The 20,839-nt window shown below is 31.0% G+C and overlaps 1 protein-coding gene across 5 annotated transcripts in view; it reads left to right on the forward strand.

The window, feature by feature from the left end:
* LOC127735673 (kinase non-catalytic C-lobe domain-containing protein 1-like) overlaps window positions 1-20,839 on the forward strand; it is a 66,566-nt gene that overhangs the window by 8,599 nt on the left and 37,128 nt on the right. For 3 of the 5 annotated variants that reach the window (XM_052245922.1, XM_052245921.1, XM_052245923.1), the window contains exons 3-9: window positions 6,752-6,772; window positions 13,378-13,433; window positions 15,383-16,147; window positions 17,746-17,860; window positions 18,388-18,524; window positions 19,195-19,353; window positions 19,794-19,877. In XM_052245922.1, coding sequence (XP_052101882.1) covers window positions 6,752-6,772; window positions 13,378-13,433; window positions 15,383-16,147; window positions 17,746-17,860; window positions 18,388-18,524; window positions 19,195-19,353; window positions 19,794-19,877 — 1,337 coding nt within the window. Of the gene's footprint in view, window positions 1-6,751; window positions 6,773-10,619; window positions 11,235-13,377; window positions 13,434-15,382; window positions 16,148-17,745; window positions 17,861-18,387; window positions 18,525-19,194; window positions 19,354-19,793; window positions 19,878-20,839 lie in introns of those variants that run through there. The other 2 variants (XM_052245925.1, XM_052245924.1) reach the window with 2 other exon arrangements.

Genomic DNA, 20,839 nt, shown 5'->3' on the forward strand with positions numbered 1-20,839 from the left:
ATTTTTGTTTGGTTTATAAGTATATATTGGTGAGTTACAAATTGAAGTTTAGTTATTGAGGATCTACTTTTAAGGGAATTACACCTCTTGCACTTATAAAATTTTCTTGAAAGCAGTACATTTCCAGACTTTTATGTACCCCCAGTCAGACGGAGTGGGGTATACTGGTTAAGTGTGTCTACCCGTTCCATGAAGTTTTCGTTGCTTTTTTCTCAGAAACTACAAATCAGAGTTTTTTTAAATTGGGTAATAAGCTTCATGTGAGCATGTTATACAGTGAGATGCATTTTGACATCCATCTCTCACCAAAATCTTGTTAAAACAAATACAATGGGGATGTCAGTAATGAGCAATAACTCCCAGTTCAACTTTTTTTAACATGCCTACAGATATTTAGTATAACTTTGAATCAATCGTGTATAATGGCGAGTTACATTTTGACTTGGCATTGCCTTCCAGGTGACCTTTGTTTGTAGGAAGAATAGAGGGGCGTCATTATTCCTCTGACAAGGTCACAAAGTATGTCCTAGCATATCTGGTTTTATCAAGACATATGCATGAATTGCATTTCTATTTATTTGTCACACTTGCTATGACTATTACCTTGTAACGTGATATACAACAAACTGACAATATCAGATCATATTTCACAGTATATTTTTGTAAAGGTGATTTTACATAATGTTTATTGTTATGTTTTGTAAATTGATATGATTTTTACAATGGATATTGACAATTTTTTGTACTAAATGGCTTTTGTTGTAGTCTTGTCAAACACTGTCACTAACAGGAAGCTCTAAATTCCAAATAAGTTATGCCTTTTTTTATTCAAGAAAAAACAAGTCAAGAGATCTCTATGTCATGCAAAAGAAGAATAGCCATCTCTTTTGGCAGTGAAGGTGATGCTTTATGCTTCTGTATAATGTAAATACAGTCCATTTACGCAATTTTAAATTCAAACTGAATAATCTAATAATTGAAAATTTATCAAATGTATGTTTTATATTATATTCAATGTACAAGCATTGAGTGGTATCGTTTATTAAAGAAGGAGTGGACAGGGGGTCCCTGATTCCCACTTTCCTACCCCCACCTCCCATTTCCCTCCCCTTACTCCTAAATGAAAAATGGTAAAAAATAATTTCCCAGGCTGATATCTCAATTTTTACTCTCCATCTTCCTCGTTTCTGGCCCCCTGACTCCTGTTTCCCTCATCCTGAATCCCGATTCCAGCCCCTCATTCCCATGTTCCCTTACCACTGTCCACCCCTCATTAAAGCATCTACAGAGTATTTCCTTTAAGCTTTGAGATTATGGTTTGCTTTTTCACTTCAAAATCAACTGAATTAAGTATCTCCCACAATAAAATATATCTCCTATCTCCTATCTATGAAATTATGTAAATTGTAATGAACAATATGCCAAAAATATCAATTCCACTTTCTGACAAATAACATTTTTAGGCTACTATGTAAAGTGTTATAAAATTAATTGTTGTTTATCTGATGTTTTATTGAACTTCTTAAATTGACAAATTCAAAATATATTGTTTATCAATGTCGATTTCTGGACTGGAATTTAAATGCTTTGAGTCACAGTTAAACATTGAAGAAAAACATGAAATATCCTTTAAAGAATACATAAGCTGTTTAAAATTGTGAAATAATTTATATCTCAGATTATAAGTAACAAATGTATCAAAGTTAGCTGGACAAATGCCAAGTTTAAAATTCCATAATAAAAGGTTATCCTTAAAACTGAAATCTCGATTAGGTTTCACCTAATCTTTTTTTGACTTACTTACCAAATCAAGAGGCTTTATCATTTGATTACACATTGTGATATGTATTTTTAAACTTAATTGAATATATTTCAAACTTAATATATTATGTACTTCAAATTGTCTAAATATGTGTGCGTTTGCTCTTCACGTTTTTTTATACGACCGCAAAAAATTTTTTGTGATCGTATAATGGTATGATGTCGTCGTCGTCGTCCGAAGACAAATTGGTTTCCTGACAATAACTTTAGTTGAAGTGAATGGATCTCTATGATATTTTTTAAGAAGGTTCAATACCACAAAAGTAAGGTTGGGATTGATTTTGGGGATGATGGTCCCAACCGTTTAGGAATTAGGGGCCCAAAAGGGGCCCAAAACAAGCATTTTTCTAGTTTCAGGATAATAACTTGTGTATAAGTATTTCGATTGCTCTGAAATTGTACGACAATGTTTAACCCTTTAGCCCCCAATCCCGCCTGTAGGCGTGATGGCGACAACCATTCTTTGATGGCCCGTATGACCCTCCATACCTTTTTTTTAACTGCCCCAGCTGAACTTTCATGATAGCAGGGACTTCAACCAAGCAGTTCATGGTCCATAAACTCTTCTCAGATGTCTGTTCATGAAAATATGGCACTTTAAAAGCCGTTTAAGAGTTCAAAATCGGAAAAACGTGAAAAGTAGCCAAAATCAGGTGGGGGTGGGCATCTTTTGTTAACATTTTTCAGTGGGGGTGGGTTCAAACCCACGAGAAAATATTCCACCTCCCACCCCACCCCCCACCCATGCCATCTGCCCCCAAATCTCAATACATAGTTTAATAGATGAGCATCAGTTACAGCATCAAGAGTCTGCTAATTTGCATATAATTTGCATATGATTGCAAATTTTCGAAAATGCCTGATTTTCCAGAAATCTCTTGGGGGCGAATGAGTTAATACCACAAGTAGAAAGTTGGGATTTATTTTAGGGGTTATGGGGCCAACAGTTTAAGAATTAAGGGCCAAAAAGAGGCCAAAAACAAGCATTTTTCTAGTTTCCAGACAATAACTTGTGTGTAAGTGTGTGGATCTCTCTGACATTGTACCACAAGGTTCCATATCACAAAGGGAAGGCTAGGATTGAGTATGGGGTTAATTGCCCAAATATGTAGGAATTAAGGGCCAAAACCAAAATTTTTCTGGTTTCCAGACAATAACTTGTGTTTAAGTGTATGGATCTCTCTGAAATTGTACTACAAGGTTCAATACTACAAAGGAAAGGCTGGGATCGAGTTCCAAGGGGGGTTTCAAAAAGTTGGGGGGGGGGGGGGGGGGGGGATTTTTTTATCCAACTTTTTTAGAGGATTCATATTTTTTTTCAAAATTTTTCAAATTTTGAATTTTTGAAAAGTTTCAAGAAGAAATCTTCAATTGCACAGTATTGCACAATAGATTTGTAAGATCTTTGACCACATTTATTTTGTGTCAAAAATTTGATCGCAATCCAAATTCAGACAGTATCAAGCTTGAATATTGTGTCCAAATTTGTACCAACTGTTCAGGGTTCGACCTCTGCGGTCGCATCAGGCTGCACTCAGCGAAGCATTTTATTTTGTGTTAATGAAGTTTTTGATGATCAGTAAAGAGGATTTGATCATATGTAAAGAGGACAGTTTGAATAGACAGATTATGGGCCAATTCATCCATTTTCAAGGCGGAAGGGGAGGCGGGTGGGATCGGGGGGTAAAAAGTAGAAGTGAGAAATTGTGGGTAATTTCATATGTTCGATTATTTTATTTAATATTATCACTATTCTTGTCAATAGGGTAGCCTTGGATGTTCAGCAAGTAGATGTTTTAGGGGGTACCCAACACTTTGACTTAAATAGGTTGGCTTGTTTAATTTTCATAAAATTTTGAGAAATATTTACTTCGACCTGTTGACAAAAATATAAATATTTCAAGAAATTTGAACCACACAATTTACTGGAATAATTTCATTGGAGATATATCTGTCTGATAAACACTAATTTTGATTAGAGAAGCTTGATTTCTCCTTACTATATAGTATGTGATTAAAACATTAAGATGATTTTTATGTTTTCTGTACCCTCTTAATATGACTGGTGTCCAGCTATTATCCCTTCAGTTTTAATTACCACATAGTTCGTTAAAAGTTGTTAACTGATAAGACTAGATAATTTAGAGAATAGTTTTTTTTAGATAGATTTTTACGTTTGACAATATTTTTAGACAGATTTGACAAGAAGGAATAGGAGAGGATGTATAGCTTATTTGTTGTGACAGACATTTAGTTAACAAGAGAAAGATGGTTAACCTTGCCACATATTCATGTACCTGTCCCAAGTCAGGAACATCATAAGTGGTTGTCTTATCATATCAAATCATATTTATCATATCTTGTTTATTTTGTTGTTTGGATAATTTTGTGCTGATGGAAGTTTATTTTTATAATCTGTTTCTAGTAAAAAGGGTACACAGTCAGTGTATCAGTACATCATAGCTTGACCATAAATGCTTTATTATAAACGTTAAGTTTTTTTCTTACTCTCCCCTTTAAGGAAAGAGTGTTCTTTGATCCAGAAGTTTCTTTGTTTCTTTTCTTTCTTTTTTTAGCATCAGATTGCTTTGCTGTCTATTTGTTAATAGGTTCTTGATTTTTGCATTGAAACCTAATTTTTCTTTCCGTCAGAAAATGTGTATCAAAGTTTTTAGAAGCTGTAAAATGGGTCAATGAATTGTTTTTAATTTATCTATATATATGACCTATTCTTTTAAATGCCTTTACGTCTGTATTTAAACTTAACAGAAGCTTATTTTCCTTTACTTAGTTCATGCTTTAAGTACAAATGATCTTTATCAAATATTTGTAGCTCAAATTAATTTCAAAAGTTATAAAAGGAGACACATTCAACACTAAGGCAATTGATCAGCATTTATTGAATACTATTAGGATATGCCTTTTGAAATTGTAAATTTTATAAACGAAAATTCTTTTTACAAAGTTTAAAAGGTGCTTTAATGACTCGTTATTAAAGTTTAAATCATTCGGTTTGAAGGATTGGACCATGGTTTGAATATGACTGGTTAACAAAGGCTATGTATGATTGAGGGGGGAGTGGACTAAGGTTTGGTTTTGTTAACGTTCCTTTTTAAAAAAAAATATCCAGAAGTAGAATTTCATATTACTAATTTAAAATACAATAAGAAAAAATACTTCAGTCAAACATTTTTTACCAGCCGTAAAATATACAGACAAATTTGTCCTTGATTAATAAAGCTCTAACTGTCCCAATGGTTTAACTTGTAAAATACTAATTAAAGAATCAAATCTACAATTTATCAATTAGATTAGGTCAATAAACAACGGAAACAGCTTCCAATTGGATATTAGTGTAAATGTCTATACATTTAAGTTGTCATGTTGTAGTGACTTCAAACATTGTAAATATTGTTCAAATATTTCTGTTGTTTATGTAAAGAAAAGGTGTTGGTTACAGGAGACAAAAACCAAACATCACAATAAAACAAGAATTAAAATATTTAGATCAACTTTGGTCTCAAAATAATTAACAAGTGTCAATACAGTATGTCAACCTCACACAGAGTTCTTAAATTTTTTTTAATTAAATTTTGCAGCAACAACTTAAGTTCTGCCATTACATATACATGTATCAACCTATTCCTCAACCCTTTCGTACAAAAATGATCCTCTTGGCACCATGGAGCACAAGCCGAAATTATACTTTTTGCACTGGGGAGCTGAGGCAGAAATTATCCTTAAGGATACCTAAATTTCTATTTTTAGATGGTCACAATGAAAACAGAAAAAATAATGTTTTAACGAGTTTCTTGACCTAGTTGATCCATAAATAGTTAAATAAACACTAAATGCATTCGATATATTCATATCTGGCATGAATACGCTGTCAAACACAATTTTTTTCTTCAAAGAATGTTGAAAGAAAAAAACTTGTGACGAAACAAAATGGCGGAATTGAAAACAATCGCTGTGACATGCATTTCATTTCGAGTTAAAACATTTAGAAAACTTAACCTGCGGTCATGAAAGTCATTGAACTTGTACAAAAGTAATAAATGTATGCATATTTTGGAGTTGTGATAAGGATATTTGTGAAACAACCTGAAATCAAGACTTTGATTGTCGGAAGCAGGTGCAAGACTGTAACTTTTGATTTCTCGCTGCCGTTTGACAGTCAATCATTCATTACCGAATGGATCAGAATTTTTATTGTCATTATAGACACTTTTGGGAGGCTGTGGTGCTACAGCTTTTATTTCTTTTCATCGAAATGCAACTTGGTAGTATGAAGGTCGAGAACCATCAAATCATAGTACGTCACATCTGGGTTTCATACGAAAAAGGGTTGAAAAAAATATTCCCTTGAAGTTGACAGTTGTAGGAAATTAACCTTGCATTTCATTGCAGAAAAAAAATTCTGAGTCATAAACATATATCTTGGGTGTTTCAAAACACAATTCTTTTTTTATTTGGTTCTTCTATAAAATATTTTGGAAACTTGAGATGACATGGTTACTAAAGCTTGTTAACAGAAAAAAAGGGGTGAAAATTTGATTGGTTTACTTCCAGTGATGGTTATTATCTTATATGCAATAAAATGTATGTGAAATTTTCACTGTAGAACTGGACAGGATAAAACTTTACTCATGCCAAGTGTTTCTTTATTTGAAACAAAGATAAATTCTGCACAATTTTTTGAAAATTTCCAATTTAACAAAGACTAATAGGGGAAAAACAATGGTGGTATGACACCTAAACACAAGAAAGGCAATAAATCGAAGGAAAACAGAACATCTGTGAAATTAAACAGGGGACTGCAACAACAAAAAAAGATGATGTAGCAAAGATTTGGTGAAAAATTAACTTAATGTATTCATTAATGAAGATTTTGAAATAATTCAAATAATTTCTTTTTGGAAATTGACAGGATGGAAACCATATGAAGATCGTAAGTTTCCAATTATAAAGTTTGCTGTAATAATGTATATGTATGAATGTGTGATGCATGTGTAGAAACACAACCTTCTTGTATAGATACAAAAACCTATTCAGTTTAGACACATGGAAAACCTTTTCTAGACGCTGGAAATATCTTTCAAATTTAGATATTTGATTCTTTAAATTCGAGGCACTGCAGGTTGAGTTGCTTTAATTAAGTCATTATTTGCCAAAACTTGCCTTGATAGTTAATTTTGAAATCTATTTGGCACTTTTTGAGTTTTATTTTGTTTTCTTTGACATGGTAGAGTCTAACACGTTTCCTTTGTAGAAGTTTCTTTCCTCGTCTGTCTCAGCATCAAATAATTTTTTAAACCATAGCTTTAACTTTAAAAATTCACATCAGTAGAAATGATAAAACTAGATAAATCTTAGGTCATCTAATATACTTATGATAATAATAATATGCCAGATATTTTATAAAAAGTAGTTTCTTGTTTGAAAATTAAACCAATGTGTAGCTCTTACTTAAGAAAACACCTCATTAAAGGTAGAGGAATTTAATGGTAGAATATACAATTGTTTGCAGCACTGGAATAAAACAGCCATACAATTTGTATTTTTATTTATAATAAACATGAAATTTTGCACTATAACAAATGGCAGCATGGTCGTTATACTATATGAAAAAAAAAAATCATGTGGATAAAAAGTGTATGATTGAAACAGCCTCAGTATTGATAAAATTTGTTTTCAATACAGGGAGACAACTCTTTTTTTCAGATTTTTTTACTTTTATGCATGCATTGTTCTCTGTTTTTTAATTTTTCATGTCAAAATACCTCTGCTGAAGTGAAAGGCTGATTATTTGTTTACTGACCTTCAGTCAAATTCTGGCAATTTTGCTTTGAAGTTGTTATATTGCATTTTCAGACACCTAAAGTCTTAACTGTACACTATGAATAAGTATTAAAATACAATAATGTTCATTAATTTCTGAAAATTTCTTCTCATAATCAATTTGTGCATGTTTCTATTTATATTATTAGAAAAAAATATGTTTTTGAAGCTAGCTAAGTGATAAATCTATTAGAAAAATCTCTTTATCATATAATAGCATGTTTATACTGTATAAATATAAAACATGTTGTGTTTTTATGCTTGGAGCACTTGTTAAATTTGTACAGTGGTAAATTGGGACCATGTATCAGTTATATATATCTTAATGAAGAATAATGCTGGACTGGTGATGGAAGCTTCAGGGAGAATGACACACTAATTAAATCTGTAAACAACATTTTTTTTGTGTAATCAAGATTATTTGTAAAGTATATATTACAGAATTTTCAAATTGTATGTAAGATATATTCAGATTAATTTTAGATTTATATTCAAATTTAATTTATTGATGTAAGGTTCAACATAAAGTTAATTTTTTCTTCTTTATTTTTTGTTTGAAGGGGGGAGTTGGAGTTGCTATTAGGCATGAATTGATAACAGGCTTGTATTACACCAATAACAAATGTTACTGTGGTTTCTATCAAGAAATCAAATCATCATTTCTGATAGAAGCAACCAAAATATGTACATGTAGTTCTTAGATTACCGCAACCAAAAACATATTTTTCTTAGACAAAAGCAACATGTATTTCTCTAATGTGAGCATCCAAAACATGAATTTATTTATGAATTTATTTTAGGAAATTTTACCTTTACCAAAGAATTAAACATAAATATTTTATCCTTTGATTATTAAATTCTTGGTATATAGGTGTAAAACAGTTATCTTTCTTTGAATCTGTTTGAATGACAGAACAAATCATAATGATTTTTGTTAATAATGAACTTCACTGAAATACAATAAGCACATAAATGACCTTAACATAGCTAGTTGTATGAATGTACATTTTAATCTTTGATTTGTAAAGAAAAAAATCGATGCATTGTTAACTGTTGAATAACTTAAGTTCATTTGGTTTTTATATACACTATAGATTACTGTTTAGTTTATTATGTATATAACTATAACTGAAATAATTCTTAACATGCATTGAAAAGTCAAGGGGGGTCTTTTTATCCAGATGCCTGCATTGCAAAAATTATGTAAAAGGTGATACAAATCATACTTTATGCATGTATATAATTATAAGGAGATGTCATGTATGATAGCCAATGAGACAACAATCATCCAGAGACCAAACTACATAGATGTAAGCAACTATAGGTCACTGTATGTTCATTAACTTTATTCACCCAAAAAAAATATTTCTAACAATTTTCAAATTATAATTATCATATATGACAACTTTAGAATCTTACTGAATTTATACACAGTGTAGTAAGCCTAGATTTTCTTTTTAATCATTTCAGATTTTTTTAACCTTGTTTCCTTAATCAATTTGGTCCTAGATTTTTCATATTTCATTCAATGACTTATTTGGTAAATGATGCAGGACAAACATAGCATGCCTCCATGACAAATGCACATGACTCAGCTGTTTATGAAGTCATGGAATGTTGAAAGACAAACAAGATAAACTCAAAAGCTAAAATATCAGTATCTGACCTTCTGTAGACTTCCTTTGAATCTTGAAGTTTTAAATTCTCCATTCATGTTAGATTATTAGGATTTTCAGATATGAATTAAAGGAAATGTTGTTTATTCATCAATTTACACAGTTACCCAACAACACCCCCCCCCCCCCCCCCAAAAAAAAAAGCTATCTAGAGGTCAACATACAATCTTCAACTATGAACAGTTGTCTCCCCTCAAGTCTGAATAAGATGTGATTAATTTTAACAGAATCTATCAAAGAATGGTCATCAACACCAAATCTTCGAATGACAAAAAAGCAAGATAAAAGACAAACACTGTTGAGGTTCCTATCTTTGGACAGACACATGCACATATGACTTGGTTGAACGAACCATATGTTGAACAAAAACACTTCTGTAAAGGTCTATTTATTATTAAATATAGAGGTCAAATTAATTTTAATTATGAATGATACAAAATTTTATTTTTGATTGATTGTCAGATTTTCATCAATAGCATTCAGGACACATAGAGCTTGTCATGGTTTTGATAAGGGTAGAATGTAAGGGAATTAATCAAGCCTTTGGTGTTTATTTCAATAAGGGTTATCTTTTCAGTAGTAATCTTTGTAAACACAACATAACGTTACAACCAAGGAAAGAGTTCAGGTGTCTTTGTATGATACACACTGAAATGATATGATCTTTTCTTCTTATTATTAAAGATCGATACATTATGAGAGCCTTCGATAAAATAATAAGTGACGTTGTTTTCACAATATTTATTTATCATCTTAGTTAAACTCCTGGGTCAATAAAGATTAATGAAATCTCTGTGAAAGCTTTGTCACCGAAATTTGTATTAATTTTTTTTTGATAATTGCAAGGTTAAGGTAAGTAGCAGAAATTGATTTTGTAAAATATTTTGTGTCGAAATTTTAAAGGGAATATTTTTCATGGAAAACTTTAAATTTAGGACTATTTTTTGTTGTCTTCTATGTTCGTAATATGGAGACAAAAAATAAGTTTTAAAAAAGCAGATTTTTATTCAAAGTTTGCATATTATTTCAAAAGCAGGTCAAATTTCATGGAAAAAACTGCAGCTTCTAAAATACTATAACATTCATGAAAACAAAGAGAAAAATCTCTTCTGGGTTCATTGAGAGAGAGTGATAGAGTATGCTATAATAAACATAATTTAGACAACTTTTGTATTTTATTTCAAGCATTTAACTATTCGGAAAATTAATTATTTATAAAATCTCTATGATATTAAATTTGCTGATTGTTTATTTAATAAGATTGATATACAGTTTAAGATTTACAGCTATTGTTGTTCACTGCTTGGTTCTGTTATAACTATTTGTCAAACCTTTAATTTATTGTGACTCGTCGTAAGAATTCAATGTGAAATCAGATATACTGGTTTATATGGTAAAAATCATAGTTCAAATCTTTCATAACTGATGATTATGTTTTATATTATTTAATATAAGATCTTTCCATTTGATGTAGGTACCGTAGTTTTTCAGTTAAACTTTTCAGAATGATTTTGACTAATTGGAAAAATTTATACTTATATGATCTATTATAAGAATATTTACGACCATAACTAATAAAAGCCTCAATTAAAAAAATCATTTATGAAAAAAGCAAATGTAACAGTATCCTTTAAACAATTTACATAGGTCATATGGTAGGACAAGATTTGTTACTGTTTTATGCATTGACCTTTCTTCTTTGAATAAGTCTGCGGAATTCTGCCAAAAGAGAGAGTAATAGATACCTTATGATATAGAATGTGACGTTGCGGTCTGTTGTCACATGGAATTGTTTTTGTAAGGTGTATGGCTTTATCGTCAAAATAAGGATTTATGTGTAATAAAAATTCTGCCATGAGAGAAATTTTAATTGGGATATATTAAGAAGTTTTAAAGGTAGGAATTGGTTATAAAAGTCAATGTTTTTACACTTTTGTTTTTACAAAGTTTAAAAACATTTGCATAGTCCCTATTGAAATGGCTGAACTTGAAAGACTTGGAACGGGCCTGAAACATAAATACCATTTAGGTTAATCATACTAACAGAAAACATGACAAATTATTGTAAGTAGTCTTTGAAATCTTAAATTCATAAAAACTATTGTATGCTTATTCTCCGATTAACAAACCCTTGTTAAAAATATAGTAATTGGAATGGTAAATGAATTTTCCTGATTTATTTGATAAGCTTTTAACCTGAATAGAATATCCCTTGGTACTAATATTCACATAGGAAGACTAAGGTACAAAGGTATATATTTTATATCACATTAGAATTTAGCTTAGAATCTGATAATTATGCTGTATATTAAAAAATTTGAATAGATTTATTGAAAATTTTTGCTGCAACTGTTTTTAAACTGTTCATTGTAAGATAATAAATGATTGTATTAAGATTTCATAATTTACTTATTTCATTTACATATTTTATGTAGGGCTGTCCATAACATTAATTAGATAGCAGGGCCATCTTCAGTTTTTTGTTTTGTATAGGACCCAAATTGTAGCCAGTGAGGTGAAGGGGGGTTCGATCATACTCCCTTTTTATTGCTGTAAACTCCTAATTCAAGTGACTGATTTGCTTATTGGCTTATTTAAATGTTCTCAAATCCCAAGAGCTGCCAGGGGTGGTATTGGGGTTTAAGACCCCCCCTCCCCTCACCAATGATATTGCACCCCCATTGACATGTCCTGGCTACAGCCCTGTGAACTATGTATAAACATTTAAAGATTCTTCAACTTTGAAGATGAAGAACATTGATACAAGTTCTCACCTTTTTATACTTGGTCTTCCCCTATATTCCATTTTTATTTTATTTTGTTCTGACTCAAAGTAAAGAAAAGAAGGTGTGTGAAAATATAGGATCAATTCATTGTACAATTATTGGAATCCACATTCTTGATACATAAATTTAACATTTAAAATCAATTAGGTGATTGGATTACTAATGCTAGACTATAAATGAATTGGGAGTAAAATTAAAAATATATATTATTAAATTGATTTAAAAATGATGGCAATTTTAATAATTTTAAATGTGAAATTAATGTTTTTTTTCTCTCACAAAGAAACAGTATATAATAAAGCCAAATTCTCATTGTGTTGACTTCCTTAATAAAATAGTAATTTTAACGATATGAAATTTATTACAAGTAATATACATATTTATAAAAGGTTTCGAGAACAGTAATTTGATTTAAATTGAGTGTTTTGTGTATCCACATTTTCAGAAGCTGTTTTTAAAACTGTTAAATCATTGACTATAGAAGTTATGGGAAAAAACAAAATATTACAGTCAGTTTTTCAGGTATCGGTAACATTAAAATAATGTCAATATTTTTCTTTTTCTTTTGCCACTAAGCTTCAATACCAAAATCGTATTTAATAGCTTGGTTCAAAGGCTTTGAGCTTCAATAAATGAAATACTGTGTATCCTAACAACTTTGTGTTAAAGAAAAAAAACAATGGTGTTTTTGCACACACAAATAGATGGTTAACTTTGTAATCATGGAACTGAGATCAGATGGAGGAAAAAACTATGTAAAGGAAAAAAGTTTGTGTTTTGACATGCAGGAATCTGATGTTCAGTAGTTGTTGTTTGTTGATGTGGTTCATAAGTGTTTCTCCTTTCTTGTTTTTTATATAGATTAGACCGTTGGTTTTCCTGTTTGAATGGTTTTAGACTAGTAATTTTTGGGGCCCTTGCTGTTCAGTGTGAGCCAAGGCTCCGTGTTGAAGACCGTACTTTGACCTATAATGGTTTACTTTTATAAATTTTGACTTGGATGGAGAGTTATCTCATTCGCACTCATACCACATCTTCTTATATCTATATAAAGCGCACACAAACACAAAGAAATCAATTTTGTTTTTAATTGATATAGAATGAAGAGAATGTATGCAAAAGCAAAAAAATGACATTTTCTATTGTACTTATGTTCCTTAAAGTTGGATACTATAATCGAATTTAGTACATAATTTGGGGCACAAATAGTTTGTTTGGTCATAACTTACTTATTTACATGTTTATATTTACAGAACCAGAACAGTTGTATATACCCCCAGAATATGAACACAATGAGCAGTCTTACAAGGTAAGGAAATTTTGATTTGTGAGAGTCTTAATTATTAGCTCACCTGGCCCAAAGTTCCAAGTGAGCTTTTCTCATCATTTGGCATCGGCTGTCCTTTGTCGTCATTAACTTTTATAAAAATCTTCTCCTCTGATACTAATGTGCCAAATTTGACCAAACTTGGCCACAATTATCATTAGGGTATCTAGTTTTAAAAATGTGTCTGGTGACCCCACCTGCCAACCAACATGGCAGACATGGCTAAAAACATAACATAGGGGTAAAATGCAAGTTTTGCCTATTTTCTTGAAAACTGATAGGAATAGAGAAATTCTAATAGTTGCAGAAATGTTCAAAATGATGAGGTCCAACTATTGTCCATTTTCATCAAAACTGTCAGACGACATCTTATAGGAGTTTTGCCTATTATCTTGAAAATTATAATAGATGGACAGAAACTTTAAATAAGCAAAAATAATCAGCAAGACAAGATCTACAAATAAGTCTGCATGGTTGAAATTGTCCTGGGTAATAGAACAGATAATTTAACCTTTGTAAGCTGTGATTTTACTATTATAAATCTCTTATGTATAGAAAACAATAACCTTGCTTTGAAGTTATGCAATAACATACTTTTAGTCAATTCTATATAGCCTCTAGTTGAATGTAACGAACGCTCCAAGAGAGTGAAAAATTATACTCCCTTTTTCCAAATAATTTAAATATAAAAACTTGTGTATTCATATAATTGAATTAAAAAAATTTAAAATGTTTCAAATGTTGCTTGAGTCTAGCAAAAGTTTCCTTTGAGGTTTAATCGTAAATACAAAACTGAATGTTGAAAAGAAGCCTCTGCATGAATTCAGAAACAAAAAAAAAATACAAATATTTCTTTAGATAAAAGATAAAAAGTATGGGCACACCCTTCTTTTTGCCAGATAGTAAAACCCTGTCAATTCTATTGTTTTGAGATAATTGTCATCTAGCCATAAATTCAATATTTTTAAAACAATCAGCATGAAGATCAGTCCACATAACAGTTGACTTATCAGAAATGTTTTCAATGAAATCAAAAAGCAATTTAGTTCTTTCTTTATGCATTTTTTTTACTTATAGATCAATATTGTGTTAGATTGTATTAAAAGTGAATACAGAATAAAAGTTTTTAATACATTTTTTTGATCGTTGGAAGTCACATGCATCTCAGTTTTGGACTTGACAAGATAACATTATATAATAGTTAAACGTTCTATTTTGAGAACACTTGCTTGATTAAAGTGAATAGAAAATTGGAATAGATTTTAGATGAAAGAAGGTGTGATAATCCATTCTGATGATGCTAGAACTATAGTATTGGAACTAGCAGTTTTATATCTCAGTTCAGATGAACAACTTACCAAGCAGTTTTATATCTCAGTTCAGATGAACAACTAACCAAGAGATTACTGTCTCCTTATTTTTCAAAAGTTCTTGTACTAAAAGATATTCTATAAAAATATGTTTATTTTTCTAATATGTCAACCAAACAAAAGCCAGTAAATTAGTATTATATTTCACTATTGAAATACATTTCGTGTACCATAAAGAAATAAGTCTTTGTAAAAATTTCATTTCAGCTTTATTTTGTTTTAATTACAGAAAATTTTCAATTTGTTTTGTTTCATTTTAAAGTTTGAATGAAGACGTTATTACTTTGCTGTCTTTACTTATTCACAGTAAGCAATTAAAGTAATTTTTAACAATAAGTAAGTATGTCCAATTATTTTCCCTGTTGAAATTGATATTTTTACAGTCAGAATTATAAGGTAGATAGAAGATTTATGACAGTTTTTGGTGTTTTGAATTTTTGGAAAAGAAAAACCTTCTAAATAGTTGGAGTTTTGAAATATAGAACTGTTAGAATTCTATCAGTGTCACATTATGTTGATTACTAGTAGTTAAAGTGTTAAAAAAAAAAATTCTATTTTCAGTCGCATCTGTTTTCTCTTGGGATGACACTACTGTATGCAGCAGAATATAATGGGGAACCAGGTCGTCCAGAAATCACTGCAGAACTAAGACAGTTATTTGGTTATATGACATCTGAAAAACCAAGTGACAGACCTGATTTAGAATCTCTTATAAATCAATGTGAGGAGGAACTTGTTGGCAAATCATCAGCAGATATTTGTTGTAAGATTGGATCATTTACAGCACATTTTTCTCCAGCACCTGATGGTCATTCGTCAAGTTTAGCTGACGTAACTGCAGGTTTAGCAAACTATTTACAAAGCCAGTCAAAATTGTTACCAGATTCATCAGGATTAAACATAACCGATCCACAGCAGCATTCTACACCTGCTGTGTCACCTGAAATAGTGTCGTCTGCTAATGCAGAAGAAGACATGGCACTTCGAGGAAATTACACAGGGATACCAACGGCAACTGGAAACTTGAAACAGTCATCTCCACATAACAGGAAAAATAAAAATAGAACTTTAAGTGGTGAAAATGAGAGTGACAATATGGGATTTAAACCACCAATTCCTAGAAAGCCAGATCTTAAAAAACAGCTGGATAATGATTCTGGAGTAATTGATATGGATTTATCAAATAATAATGATAATAATAATGAAAATATGACAAAATTTAAACCTGTGCCTCAAAAACGTAAACATTCTGATTCTGTTCAAACCAACAAAGAAAAGTCAGATTCCAATAAGTCTGAGAAGACAAATAGGACAAAGAAACGTCAGGTAAGAGAAAATGCTATAATTAATGCTTTTATTGAAATATTTTATATGCTGGTATTTGTTAAGGTTTTTCCCCCAAAAAAAATACCCAAAGTTGAGGAAAAAGGCACAAATTCAGAAAAAAAATGTTTTTATTCAAACTGGAGCCCTAGTTTTCTGTTGTAAAAATATCATGAACTGTAAGTGCTCTTTTAATTTAGATCCTAGTATATTCAATTTAATACATATGTATCTAATAATGCCAAAGTGTAGTTTGATGTCTGAAAGATTTCACTTACCATGTTCATATGAACATAATTTGAGTAAAAATCCCAGGAATATGTATTTATTGAATAATTCAATGGGTTATGAAACTAATTATACTGTTACCGAAAATTGGCAATGTTCATGCAGTTGTCTGATATATTTCTAGCAAGTGGTCAATTCTGGGTATATACTCATGGAAGCTATTGAGAAACTATAATACTTAATAAAATTAAGGGTAAAGTTAGACAATTTGTTTCTATTATTTAGCTTCCATTTTTACAGTCAACATTCTACCACAAGTAAAATAATATTGACTACTGTGGATTCATTTATTTTCATGGATTGAGGAACAATTGTATTTTTGTGGATAATAGATTTTCTGGAAGCTGGGATAATCTGTTATGCTTAGGGGAAAGATTATTTTGCTTTGTAATTAGTGTGTTTAAAATGAAATTTAAACAGACACAATGTGTAGACATTTTCATTCATCAGTTTGTATGTCAATGTACTTTACTGCTTGGAGTGATAGTTACAGGTGAACAGCCTATACAGTGCTAAATCTGAGGAATTAAATTTAATCTTGAGTGACACTTTAAAGAAAGAAGGACCTCAGAAAGCATGCAAACAAACAACCTCAAAAATACAATACTAAATAATGAGGAAAGATTTTTTTCATAGAAAAAGATGCTAAACATTTTCAAGGTTAGGAGACAGAACCACAGAACAACAGATGTAAAATAATCTGCAGAAGTCAAATTGAAAATTCAGAGTTAATATTGCAATATTTAAATATACCGGGTACCCACAGTCTTGTGGTAGTATGGTAGCCTTGAGTGCAGACGGTCATTGGTTTGATCCTCACATTGGTCAAAACAATTTGATGCTTCTAGGACAAGAACTCGAAAGTAAAAGCAAAGACTGGCCTACTACTGGTCCAGATCATATGTTTGAGTAAGGTCTACCAGTAGATTGTTACCTTGTGAGCTAGCACATTCAAATCAGTGTGTAGGCCTTAATATACAAACAGGGTATATTCATAATTCATTAACATGTTATTGACTTGAATATAAGTGTAATATTTGCTGCTTGACATTAAGCAGCAATCAATCAATCTTAACATGTTAAAGTCATGACTTCTTTCACTATTTCAAACAAGTACTTTATCTGAATCATTTTGGACCTTACAGGACATATGGTTCCTTGACTTTTGGGTAATTGGCAACTTCAATTTAAAGAATTAGATCAATCACAGTATGTAGTAAAATTTGCTTATATTTTAAACAAAGTGCTTCAGTACATTTTCCTTCGTTGAAATTTTTGCATTTGCTTAATATATATGAACAATTTAATTTCAGGGTTATACAATTAGTGAGATCTTAGAGACAATAGATAGAAATATAACAGAAGAGGAATTGTGGGCTATTTGTAAAGAGGGTGCTTATTCTCTACAGAGAAAAAAGAAACATCTACGTAAGTTTAATTTAATTACCTGAAATTTATGAAGTGAGTTGCCAATATAAAAATAAGGAGATATGGTATGGTTACCAATGAGACAATTAAACACCAGAGTTTGAATGATGTGGATGTAAGCAGCTATATGTCACCACACTGCAGTCAACAATGAAAAATGTAAAGCAATTCAAATGAGAAAATCAACAGCCTGATTTGTGAAGAAACAGTAAAGGAAAAATATATATGACAGAAAAAATACAAGGGTATGGAAATTTTTCTTGTAATTTCGGTCATTTGTTGGAGACTTATAAATAAGCAAATATAACTGATTACAATAAAAGTAAAATAATATCAAAATGGAATATTTTTGCAGGTGAACTATTGAGGTTCTTTGGAGCCTCTTGTTTTTTAAACAACCATTTTAAATGATCAAACATTTCCAGTTTATGGTTTTACAGGTGGAAGTGGTTTGAAATGATTGTAAAGGGATAGGACTTGTGAATGAAGATATAAGGATTATTGTCAATTTTTGTTTTTAATTACAGCTGCATACCTGTCTTTAGACACACTTCTTGTTCGAGATAATGGAAGTATTTCCTTTAGAGCCATACCTGAGGATAAACCACTGGAGGTTATGTTTATGTCACCTGAATTACAACAGAAAGGAGAACTTTCTGAGAAGGTATTAAAGTGAATTAATTTTGTTATTGGGAGTATTTACTTCTGTAAATCAAGCCCTTTGTTTTGTTGAGTACATTTATTTTCGCGAAAGCGGGACATAGCTGTCCTAGATTTAATCAGTGTCATTGGTGTTGTCAACATATTGGTTCAGTCTGTGGTGAAAGTTTTTTTTAGACATCAATAATTGTCAAACTTTCATGGAATTTTATGAAATTTGGACAGAAGCTTTTTTTATGACCAAAAGACAGTATCGAGAGCAAAATTTTGATAATATTTGACTGATAAATGGACTCCTACTTAACAGTCAACACTTCACTTTTACTCTGACATCAGCAATTGCAGGCAAGACACAGGATTATGCAGAACCCAAGTGGCACCTGAAAAATCAAAATATGTTTTATAGAATTAATTATATCAAAAGTTTCCAGAGGAACTTCTGTTAGGAGGAAAAATTATATATTGACAGTAGAACATGACACTTTTGAAAGGGGTGGGGGTGCTTTCAGGTAAATCTATTTCAAGGCAAAAATCATTCTTAAAAATAAACAGCATTAGTCTGTTCTGATGTTGCATACTGTCTTGGAGGCTTCTTTTCTTATCCTCTTTTATGTATTACTAGAAGTATGCATTCAATGAGTTATATACATATTCTGATACTGTCTATGTTACAGGCTTGTTTGTATGGACTTGGAACAACCTTGAGGTGTACAGGAGGTGCCAAATATTCATCAGTAGCCTCCCTTGGTATTTCTTCAGAATTAAAGGAGTTACTATCTCAGTTAGTTCATCCAGACATGACACAGAGGCCCAGTATAGAGGATACTTTAGAGGTATTGACAATTTAATTTAGATGCTCAGTTTCTTTTAATGTGCTGAAATATGTCAAATACTCTTTGCAAATAGCTGGGATTATAGCAATCATAATAAATATGAAACAGAGAAATTAAACACGAGGATTTGTATTGTGGAATTGAATCCCCTCTACAATATGAATTTTAATTCTCACATGGGATATTGCTTTAATTTCATATTCTATTTTGTTTAATTTCACTCTTAAGGCTTGAGATTCTAGATTTAATGGTAATTTAAAATTCAAAGATGACAATTAAAAGTTGATTGCTTTGTATATGCTTTTCAATTTACTCTTCCATCAAAATAGACCACGGTGATAAATGATTTAAGGATGTATTATAATCCCAAACAATTAACAAACCAATCTATATATAAACCAAAAATCACATATAAATTATAGATAATATATTTGTTTTAGATATGTGGCATACATGATGGTAGAACTGGGGAATCATCTGCATTGATTCTACAACAACTCTTCCAGGATACACAACTTAGACTGGTATGGTATAAACTAAGATACAATACTGTGGATTCTTTATATTCTTCATAAGATACCAATTTCCGTTGATTTCTTTGGTACAGGTGGTAATATTAGGTCCAAGGACACAGTTATCGTCCTTTGGTTTTCGTTGTCTACGAATATAGTCCCTAGTGTGAACAGTGTTTAACTTGCATTTTTTTTTGATACACTTTCCCAATTTATTTCTTGATATTTTATGCATGAAATATTAAGTAAGGGGATGAAATTACATGTTAAAAAAAATTTGGGTGCTGAATCTTTATGTTAAGTAGTGATTTGGTCCAGTTAAAAAAGGTCAAAAATTAGAATGTCTGAAGCTGTCACACTGAATTTTAGCCCCCCTTAACACAGAATTGTCAATATTTTGAGTTAGAGCTGGTAGAAGTTCCTATAATTTTGATATTATTTGTATCAATAGTAGTACACTACACTGTAAAAATCTTTTTGAGATAGAGCAGGTGCGATTTTTTTAATTTGAATTTATTGTCTAAAAGAAATGCACTACGAAATAACTGTGTTCTCGGGCCTAAGAGATGAATTCCGTAAATGTAGATTCTGTACTTTGGCAACTTTCCTGAATGGTTTGCTGGTTTCAATTTGTCAAACTCAATAAAAGTAAAGGATTTACATCTTTGTTTGACAGAAATTCTGTTAAAATGTCCCATTTTGCCATTATACGGCTCAAATAAGCATTTTAAAGCAGTTTTCATTTTATGCCTAAGAGCCATGCTGACTTTCTATCTGACAGCTTTTTATGTTCCTGATATTTGTGTTTCTATGCTTAAATCAAATTTAATTAACTATTTGTGAACTCTGAATCTAAAGAAAAGTAGATTATCACAGAAAAAATGTGCAGAATATTTGTATTTATGTCCCTGGTTAAACGGCCTGTTTGATGTATGTGAAATGTGAAGAGCTTTGTACATAAAATCTGTAGTCCA

This window comes from Mytilus californianus, unplaced genomic scaffold (genome assembly GCF_021869535.1).
Source record: "Mytilus californianus isolate M0D057914Y unplaced genomic scaffold, xbMytCali1.0.p SCAF_3, whole genome shotgun sequence".
In the NCBI taxonomy this organism is placed as follows: domain Eukaryota; kingdom Metazoa; phylum Mollusca; class Bivalvia; order Mytilida; family Mytilidae; genus Mytilus; species Mytilus californianus.